The sequence below is a fragment of the Crocuta crocuta genome, unplaced genomic scaffold (assembly GCF_008692635.1).
Source record: "Crocuta crocuta isolate KB4526 unplaced genomic scaffold, BGI_CrCroc_1.0 scaffold1864, whole genome shotgun sequence".
In the NCBI taxonomy this organism is placed as follows: Eukaryota; Metazoa; Chordata; class Mammalia; order Carnivora; family Hyaenidae; genus Crocuta; species Crocuta crocuta.
In genome coordinates, this window is record NW_027532672.1 from 21,245 (window position 1) to 32,299 (window position 11,055).

The following is an 11,055-nucleotide window of genomic DNA, read 5'->3' on the forward strand; positions in this document are numbered from 1 at the left end:
GGGGCTCCGAAAAGGGGAATTTTCTACCTTGATGACGCTTTCTCCTTTCCTAGTCTTTCTCCTTAGCCTTTGTGTCATGACAATAACACGTACACAGTACCTCACCCACTTTGCTGTAGCATTTAAATAGTAGGCATTCAGTACCTACTGTTTTTTCCACTATGCTAATATATCCTTTGACTTTTGACCATTTTGTTATTATTACCCTTGATAGAAAAAAAGTAGACACTTTGCCAAACTCATGTGTAACAATAAGATTATTATGACCTATTAATTTGAGTCTTTCATAATACCTGGAATAAATATTAACTGTGCCAGTATAATATGACATAAACTTTACTTATGTAGTTTTCATAATTGTTTTTCTTGACTTTGTTTAATCGGAAAAAATTAAAATCTCAATATTTTATATTAACAGAGTTGTCAAAGATTTGGTTGCAATGGTACATTTCATTGGATTCATATCATGCTATGTACACAGACTGAGGTAGCAGTTACCCATATTATTGGTTATTCATTATATTTAACTATTGATTTTTCTGTCTTTTACATTTACTTCTTTTGCCCTAAATGTTAGCATTTACCAACAGATAGAGGCAGACCTGCCCATGACAATTTCTGAGAGACAGAATCACACTCTGACACTCTCCTGTGGGGAAAAATCTGCCTCCTGGGAGAGGAGGAAGGCTCAGGATCCAGAACCAGAAAAATCCAAATATAACTGTTCAAGCTCCATTGTTTTCCTGGAAGGAGGAAGGCTCGAAGATGTCACCGTGTTGTTGGCACAGCCTTGCACACTTCCGTGGGGGGGGGTTCACAACAGGAGCGCAGAAGGCATTGCTGGAGGCACGTGGTCCCACGAGACACAGGGGCCTCCTGAGAGCTGTAAGGCACTGAGCACAACCGAAGGTTCTGGATGCACAGCCCTAGAGGATCGGTGGACTTACCAGCCTCCAGATTTTGAGAGGTTGTAAGGGGAGGGAGCAGAGAAAACCAGGGAGTGGCTCAGCATAAGCCATCACCACCTAGCTTTTCCCTTGAACATTATGATTAAAGGTATGTGGCATAAGTGATGTTTCAAGAAGAGAGGCTGTAGGAGACGGTGGATTCGAGTGGGGAACAGAGAGCCAGCACCTGCAGCATTTTCAGTTCTGATCACTATCTAATCAGCTGTTTCCTCCTTCTCTGGAGAGTGTAATAGCCTACCCAATTCCATATTTCTGTCGTAAAATTGCTGAGTTGTTCTAAATTAATTACTTCATAGGAAATAGAAATACCTCTTACTGTTGGGGAAGGAAATATCTAGATTGTCCTGTACACGTTACACCAATCGAATGACAAATACTTTCTGCTGTGCTATGTTAAGGCATCACCTCATCAGGTCCTCGAGGAAGCGCTTATGGAGGAATTGTGGAAAGGAATGGGTAACCACTTCTATAGTCCATAATGAGCCATTTACATAAATTGTATCTACTATTTAGACATTTTAGAAATGAAAATCTACTGAGTGTTTCTTGTATGCCAGGCACCTTGCTGTTTCAGATACAAAGTCTAATAATGTATAACATGTTTTCCTTTGGTTGATAGGAGAAAAGAAACATTTTGTTATGAAGACAGAGATTAATGAGAGAATGAGTAGGTCAAGGAATATTTCTAACTATGTGGAGATGACCCCAAATGAATTGCTTGTGCTGGGTTCCTTCCAAAGCAGAACTCTATAGAATTTGCCCCGGCTCTTAGGGCTGGGCATTAAAATTACCTCATTTTCCCCGTTTCTCTCATACATCCACCATCACTGAACGTCCATGTCAAGGTGTAAACCTTCAGAACCTTGCCAGTGTCCGAGGACCACTTAATCTGGTTACATTGAATAGGAATCTGTGAATAGAATTTATTTTGTGGCATAAAACTTCTATATCTTTAGGTTATATGACGTTGCCATTTGCTTGATCACAGACTCTTCATAGGTTAGTTACTCTTATAGACGGATAATAATATATATGTTATATGACATATAATATATTTATTTTGTATATATTATAATGTAACAATAGAGAATGATAATAATATAAGATACTCCATACAGTGTCCTAGGAGTTCATTCATTGTTTTAAAAGACAAGAGGTTTTGATCCTGACAAATTGCATTTTAATGGCCATTTCTTACTTTTTATTCATGGTCTGCCTCTACAACGTTTGCATTTTTAACTCAAAACAACGTATCAAGAAAGATAAGAAGGGATTCATCATCCTTCCTTTACATGGAAATGATGAATCAGAAACTTCAAGCCAAGCAAATGTGTCAGGTGAGAGACAGAAGCGACGTTCAAACTCCGCTGCCGTACTGGCTTGGGGCTCTTTCTGCTTCCAGTTCCTCACTGTCTCCACAGCAGCGATCAGGGTACATGAAGCTGGTCTCCACTACGTGGACCTCAGGGTCCCCAGACTAAGGCCAACAGAGTAAATCCTGAAAACAACAGGGAGTGTGATTTAAACATCAGATCTTACCTGTCTCAGTATCAGGCCAAGTGACAGGAGGGAGCGAGAAGAGACTGACTGCCTTTGGTCGTATCCTCACCTCCAGTGCGTCCTAGACATTTATTTTTATATGATTTAGTGTTTATTTCTAGGCAGAGTGCCATTCTTTGTCTGTTTAAATATTTAGAAATGCTCACAGACCTTTGCTACCTCTTGTTTCCCATTTCTCCAATTGTCTCTGAACTTGTGAGGTTTTAAAATGTCCTTATCATGGGATGACTTTTTTTTTGTCCATCCTGTGAGTCCTAAAGTATCAGCTGCCATAGCATGCATTAGTCTGCGCAAGCAGCCCCACTGTGTGCCCGGCTCCCTGACCCAAGACAGGCTCGGCATTTCCTGTCTGCTGTCCAAACCGGTTGGTCATTTAGGAAAGGAGACCATTAGGATGCCACTGCTTGAGAAGGAGTCAGATATTGTCCTTCTCTGCTGGGGACTTCCCGCCTGGAAGCGCTCTCGGCATCACTCAGGAAACTGCCGTCTTCCCAATATAGGAAGACATGAGGGGTAAGAGGCCTGTGCACATGTGTGACTGACAAATGGGTTGACACTTTCTCCACAGGCGGAATTTTCTGTCTAAGCAGTAAAACTGCATAGACCCTCATTGAGGAGTCAGGAAATTCAAGAAAATCTTTTGGGTGGAAACAAAGATAAGTAAGCCATTGTCTGTTTTTTGCCTCAGGCTTCACTGAATTGTGTGACATCGTGGGAAATACAGATGTTAAAATGAATGACAATGCAAGGGAAATGTTTATAAATTCTTTACTATCCATGTAGATCCATTGTAATAGACTACTTGATGTGGGAGCCCCTATCATTATGCAGACTTATTTCTTATTTCCCAGTTTTGAATCAGATCACTTGTTCCCATCCTTAACTTTGGGTCCTTTGCAAAGCTCAATGGACACCAAATTAACAGATTAAAGTGATCCACAACATAAGTATTTTTTCTCAGGACATAACATCAGGAGGCCTTTTTGTGTTTGCACGGATGTGTGTGTCGGATGTGTGAGTATGGATGCCTGTGTGCCTTCTCTGATGTTCCTCTTTCCATCACAGCAGGTGTGCAGCAAAACAGGACACGGGGGTGAAGAGGAGGCAGGAGGAATGGTCAGGGCTGGAATGTAAAATCCCACAAGAGGGAGTGTGTGTGAAGGTGAATCTGTGGTGACCAACGCCACAGTGTATGTGGACACAGCCGCTGCTATGCTAATGCTTACTGTGCACTGAACCACTTTCCAAGTGCTTTCATGGGAATTAACTCAATCTCGTAGTAACCCCATTAGTGACATACCACTGTCACCTCCTTTTTAAAATGGGAACACTGAGGAACAGATAATTTCGGTAAATGTTGACTTTGACCCAGCCCTAGATGGCTGTATGAGGATTTGAACCCAGATAGAATAGCTCTGAAACACTCTTGATTACTATGCTACTTGGTATGGATTGGAAGGTATGTGCTTCTGTGTGTGGGTGTATGTGTGTATCCAAGAATGCACATTTTTATGCTGGGGTTTTGTGAATGCACCTCATTTACTTGTCTGTTCATAACAACATACAACCTGAGAAAGCACACTTTTGTGTTACATGTGCCAGCATCACACGTCACTGTGTGATAAACAGTGATGTGTTATAAACAAATGTACACACACGATCTCAAGTGATGTTAATGAGCAGATNTGCCACGCAGATGTTCTTCTTTACGCTGTTCGCCATCAGTGAGTGCTGTCTTCTGGCAGCCATGGCTTTTGACCGCTACATGGCCATATGCTCCCCGCTGCACTATGCAACGCGAATGAGCCGTGGGCTATGTGCCCAGCTGGCCGTGGTTTCCTGGGCAGTGGGTTGCGTGGTAGGCTTGGGCCAGACCAACTATATTTTCTCCTTGAACTTCTGTGGCCCCTGTGAAATAGACCACTTCTTTTGCGACCTCCCCCCTATCCTGGCTCTTGCCTGTGGAGACACATCCCATAATGAGGCCGCGGTCTTTGTTGTGGCCATTCTTTGCATTTCCAGCCCGTTTCTACTAATCGTTGCTTCCTATGGCAGAATCCTAGCTGCCGTGCTGATCATGCCCTCACCTGAAGGCCGCCGGAAAGCTTTGTCCACCTGTTCTTCCCACCTGCTTGTAGTGACACTCTTCTATGGCTCAGGGTCTGTCACCTACCTGAGGCCCAAGGCCAGCCATTCGCCAGGAACAGATAAGCTCCTAGCTCTCTTCTACACAGTGGTGACCTCCATGCTCAACCCCATCATCTACAGCTTGCGGAATAAGGAGGTCAAGGCAGCTCTCCGGAGAACCCTGGGTAAGAAAAAAGCTTTAACTCATGGGTAGATATTGGAGGACCATGCAAATCTTCTCTTTGAAAAGAGGCACACATGGACCCAAGAGGAAAGAGAAGGATGAACACCGTGCACCCTGCAGCCTGTGTAAGGACCTTCTGTGGTAACAGTGGTGGCAATTTTGGAGACACTCTGTTCTGATTGCCAAATCATGGAAAGAAGTTGGCTACCAAAATTATTTAATATGTGAGTCCAACACTAGACAGTTTTTCCAAAATATGTTAGCCTAGACATAGTATATAAATTGCCAGATTAGATCTCAGAAGTCTGGCAAATCCTCATTCCAGAGTCTTAAGCACTTTCTAGCCCTTGAGAGTCCCTTCTGACTCTCTGCCCGGGTCCCTGGGGAAAGTGTTCCCACACACATCTGCCCCACGTGACTCTCAAATCCCTCATAACTCCATGAAACACCTTATTTCCTTCCATAAAAATGTTTTAGACATTCCATCCACAATTATTGTTACATGATATGGAATTAATTCTTTCTGTGAGTTGTGTGTACGATAAAAATATGTAAGCATACAAAAAAATAAGAAAGCAAACGCATTTCAGGATATTAAAAGAAAAAAGTGGGAAATTTTTATCGAGGGTCTCCATGGTGAAAATGCTTTTAAGAAGAGAATCATATTTGAATTCAAGAATAGAAGGAGAAAAATTAACTAAAAATAAGTAACATATATGATTTAAAAGATTTTTATGTAATTTACAAAATTTGCATACGTACAGATGAATTCTGGCTCCATATGCTTGGAAATCAGCCACATACCAGCTCTTAAGGGAAATGAACATGGTCACAACACAGCTGTAGGAACCTGGAGAGGCGTTACCCGAGGTCCCCACACCCAGTTCTCACAGGTGCTGGGATGCATGAGGGTTTGCTAACGGCTCAGACAGCAGCTNCGCCTTATTCCTTTAGTGGCTTAGATATCACAAGATACATCTTTGATCGGCCATAGGCTGAATTAAGTTATTAATTTTACCAATTTGTTTTCCCCATGAAATGATTTTGAGTGATTTCCAGTCTATGCTGTTAAATTTAAAAAACAAGGCTTAGGACCAAATTTTTCAGAGCTACCACGTGAAAATGACAAGCCAATGATCTTACAGGATTTTTCTCAGATTATACTTTCCAATCCATACAGTAAAATAAAAAATCAATAATAACCAAAAATAAAATAGCATTAACAAAATTATAGTCAACATTCCAGGAGTTTCGAGTTCAAAAACCACATTCCTAAAAAAATTCAAGTTACAGAATAAATAAAAATTAAATTTACAAACATTTATAACTAAATTTCAACAAAATATGAGTAGAAATGTGTGGGTTGCAGCAGTACTTAAAGGGAATTTATAGATTCAAGTGCATTTATTGGTAAATTGGAAGAACACAGGCTAACAAAATACTAAGTTAAGGAAAGTACAACAAAATAGGCCCAAAGAAAATAGAATAAAGGAGATAATAAAGATAAAAAGGAGAAATGAAGTCGAACACTAATACAATTAAATAGATTTGATCAATAACATAATAAGCTGATTCTTTGATAAAACTAATAAAATAGTAAACCTCTGGGTATTTACATGAGTAAGTGTCATTAAGATAAAAAATGACACAGTGTAAAAAAGATTTAATGCCACAACACATTATTTCAGGAAGAATGTTGGGCCAATAACTTAAAATCTAAATGTAATGAATAATTTTCTAGAGAAAAATATAAATTGTCAAAATTCGCTCAGCAAGGAAAAGGCCTGAATAGAACAATATATATTTTTTTAATGAGGTCAGGATTACAAATAGCCAACAATGTATCCTCAGCATCACAAGGCTGGATCTGTTCCATGTGATTTCTGCAAAACTCAAATAACTATTAATTCCAAGCTTATTTAATCTCTACCAAATTTAGTAAGAAATAGAAAGTTGCCCCACACATTTTATGAGACCAATATAACTTTAATGCATAAACAGAACATGGATGACATAAGAAAATTATGTTATTTTCCAATCTCCATTAAAAACCCAAATACAATTTTACATTTTACATAATTTTACAAAAACTCTCAAAAGATATTTTGTTGCTGATGCATAGGAGCACATGTACCCCAATGTTCATAGCAGCACTCCCAACAATAGCCAAAACATGGAAAGAGCCTAAGTGTCCATCAACGGATGAATGGATCAAGAAGATGTGGTTTATCTATACCATGGAATACTACATGGCAATGAGAAAGAATGAAATCTGGCCACGTGTAGCAACATGGATGGACCTTGAGGGTGTTATGCTGAGCGAAATAAGTCAGGCAGAGAAGGACAAATATCACATGTTTGCACATATAGGAGGATTAGGAGGAACTTAACGGAGGACCATGGGNTAAAATAAAAAGATATTTTGAATATAAAAGGAATATTCTAAAAACAATACATCACAGACAAATCCAGCTTATTCCAGGACACAGGTATTATTTCGAGATAGACAATCTATTGACACAGGAACTACATAATGGGTTATCATAGGAGAAAAACAATGCAATCTTTTCAACAGTTGCATGTGGAAACAGTGTACTTTCAGCATTTTAGCTGGGCATAGTTTCTGGTGTTCAAATCTGGCTACAGCATGGGTTGAATGGAGGATGAGCAATAAGGTCCTCATATAGTCATGGTGGAAGTGTAAATCAATATTGTTACATGCAGAAAAATTTTGCAGTATCAGCTAATTTCTGTAGTTTCTAAAGGACATCTCCTTTATCAGAAGGATTCCACATGTAGTTATCGACCACACAGAATCACTCACACAAAAGTACATAAAAACTGGCATCTATACACAAGAACCTTTATTGCAACATTTTTGGAAATAATAAAAAACTTGGAACAATAGAAATATTCTTAACTAAATGAGATACATGCATACAATTAAATAATCTGAATATCTTTGTGACTAGTTCTTAAAGCGATACATGTAGTTTAATATTATTTATGTAAATTTAAAAACACTAATATCTATATATTTTTCATTAAAATATATTTAAATGTTTTTGGATAAATGCAAACAAACTGATAATCATGCATACCTCTAAGTATAACTGAGAAAAATGTAGAGAATATATAGAAAATATAAAAATTTTCATCTTATTGTGGACATAAGGATACCATTTTTATTAGTGCTTTCATTTATTGTCTATTTGAAATTATAATATTTTGAATGATTTGGGTAATCATACAGCTGATTAGTTATTTGGCTGTCATAATCCATCAATAAAAATATTTATTTAAATCTGACCACAGTTAATCTAATTTCCATCAAATGTCAATCAAATTCTATCATGTGAACAGAGAAATAAAAACAGTAGTTTGTATGAACAACACCTAAGGCACTTTTTAAATGTCTTTCTAGTAGATGATGTTTTTTCCTCCAAGGTGGTTATTTTTTAATCATTTCATTCAACTTACTATATTCACCTAGAGTTACTTATCTGTATTAAAACAACTGCTTAGGATTAATCTTTATTAAAAGCATTTTTTTTTCAAAACCACATTTATAAACCAATAGTACATTGTAAATATATCTAAGTGGGCTCTAGAATTAAAGCCAATAAGGGTTTTGATAATATTTTGTAAACCAATAACTATTGTGAATATAGGGAAAACATAGCCAATATTTTTCAAATTTTAAAAATTACTTGGGGGGGCGCCTGGGTGGCTCAGTCGGTTGGGCATCCGACTTCGGCTCAGGTCATGATCTCACAGTTCGTGGGTTCAAGCCCCGCATCGGGCTCTGTGGTGAGGACTCGGAGCCTGGAGCCTGTTTCTGATTCTGTGTCTCCCTCTCTCTCTGACCCTCCCCTGCTCATGCTGTCTCTCTCCCTCACAAATAAATTTAAAAAAAAACATTAAAAATTGTTTTAATTACCCAAATTTTCAGTTATGTTAGGATAAACAAAACAGAATAGATAAAAACTTCATATTCAATATGAAGAAAACTTTTTATAAATTCTGTGAAATTATAATATGCATGAAAGGGAATGTTATAATGACAGAAACACTTTTATTTATAAATAAATCTGCTTACTTTTGTGAAACTTAAATATTCACACTCAATGACAATACTTCAATTGTGTTTATTTGTCCTTGATTCAGGTATAGCACTAAGGGGTCAATCAATCAAAAGAGATTGGGGGCTGCTCTGTGGTGACAAGAGACACGTAATAGAGAAATACTTGGTCTCGTGGCTCATTCTCCTTGGAGGCTTTCTCCGGGGCTGGGAGAAATCAGAAAGCTCCTGGGTGCGTGGAACCCCAGATGCCCTGCTGAATGCACAAGAGTCAACAATCCCTAATAAGACAAACTGCAGGTGACTGTGGGTTTGCAGGGCCCCCACCGGCCAAGGCGCTGTGGACGGAGCCCTACTGCAGAGCCCGGTCCTCAGCTAGACCCACCCGGTGCAGCCGTGACCAGCGCTCTGCCCCCTCCAGCTGGAGCTGGCTTTCCAGATGAGAAACTAGATTTGCCACAACTGTTTGCTCATGGCGTTAGTTCATGACCAGAGCAATAGTTTCGGGATTCCTGGAAGTATGATTCGTATGCACATGCACCTGTCTATAAACATGTTCATGTATTCATAGAGACTTTACCAGAAAATAGACACATAACAATTCTGGAAAGGAGGATAGGACAGAAGGGCTTAGAGTAGTAACTTCAGGATGCCATTGAAAGGAAATGTCACACCTGTTTTACTGAGGAGCTGAAGCTGTGACCCCTAGACATGGGAAGCCCTAGAAGCCCTAACTAGTGATGCTAAGCCCTCAGCACCAGGGGACTGATGAGTACATTTCGTGGTTCTCCCTGATGTGGGTCCCTCCACAGCAGTCTCCTCAGAGCCCACTTAACCTCCTTGTTTCTCAGCGTGTAGATGAGAGGATTGAGGGAGGGTGTCACCACAGTATAGAAGAGGGTGAGGAATTTACTGTGGTTCTGCGTGTACTTGCTCTTGGGTTGGATGTAGACAGAAATTATCGTCCCGAAGAACAAAACCACAACCAGCAGGTGGGAGCCGCAGGTCCCAAATGCTTTCCTCCTGCCTTCTGCAGACCTTATCCTGAGCAGGCTCCTGGCGATGCAGCCATAGGAGACCAGAATCAGCCCCAGCGGTATAACCACGTAGAGGACGATGGCCAAGGAGAGCTCATTCTCCAGGAAGGTGGTGTTCACACAGGCAATTTTAATCAGGGCGGGCTCCTCACACATGAAGTCATCCACCCTGTGGTGGCTGCAGAGAGGCAGCTGGAAGACGAGGATGGTCTGAAGCGTGGACTCCACGAAACCACTGCTCCAGGCCACAGCTGCAAGCTGCCGGAGCAGCCTGGGGTGCATGATGACGCCGTAGTGCAGGGGGCGGCAGATGGCATTGAAGCGGTCGTAGGCCATCACCGTCAGGAGGATGCACTCGGTGGAGCCCAGCCCCAGTGCCACGTAGAGCTGGAGCACACAGCCCGTGTAGCTGATGGTCTTCTCGGGGCCCCTGAGATTCACCAGCATCTGTGGGACGATGCTGGTAGTGAAGCAGAGATCCAGGAACGACAGATTCGACAGGAAGAAGTACATGGGCGTGTGCAGCTTGGGGTTCAAGTAGGAGACCAGGATGATGGCTGTGTTCCCCACCAGGGTCAGAACGTATATGATGGACACGGCCACGAGCAGGACCGTCTCCAACCGGGGCTGCTCAGAGAAGCCCAGCAAGATAAACCCTGCCGGGTTGCTAGAATTCGTCCGTTTCATCCCTCCCTACCTGAGAGTCACCTTTCTTTGTCATTCCTGTTTTATTCCTGCGGGAAGAAAATCAGGTCTCATAACCACTGGAAAAATAACAAAGTGAGTGAAACGAGCATTTGGACACTGAGAGACAAACAACAAAGATAAAATTATGCAAACTAACAAATATAATAGGTTGACTTATTATCCAGAAAGACAGAGAAAGGAAGTCACTTAGTCATGAAAACACTAAATGGATTGCAAGGAAATGTGCAAACATAGGAGAGACATTAGGATCATATACCAAACCAGAGTTGAAATTTATATACCAAAACACCTGAGGATAAAATACACAGGCCGTCAATGCACATGCTGTGATAAAGCAGAGAAATTGAAAAGATGGTTGGTTTATATATATAGACACATGCTAGACAATAG

General features: G+C 40.6%; 2 protein-coding genes across 2 annotated transcripts; one reads left to right on the forward strand and one right to left on the reverse strand.

Moving 5' to 3' along the window:
* The first annotated feature begins 4,197 nt into the window (after positions 1-4,197).
* Positions 4,198-4,869, forward strand: LOC144245332 (olfactory receptor 10C1-like). The gene has a single exon (XM_077780704.1). It carries the CDS (start codon positions 4,198-4,200, stop codon positions 4,867-4,869), a length of 672 nt encoding a protein of 223 aa, XP_077636830.1.
* A 4,794-nt stretch (positions 4,870-9,663) lies between these two features.
* LOC144245333 (olfactory receptor 2G3-like) lies at positions 9,664-10,644 on the reverse strand. Its single transcript, XM_077780705.1, has one exon. It carries the CDS (start codon positions 10,642-10,644, stop codon positions 9,664-9,666), a length of 981 nt encoding a protein of 326 aa, XP_077636831.1.
* Between the last annotated feature and the right edge of the window lie 411 nt (positions 10,645-11,055).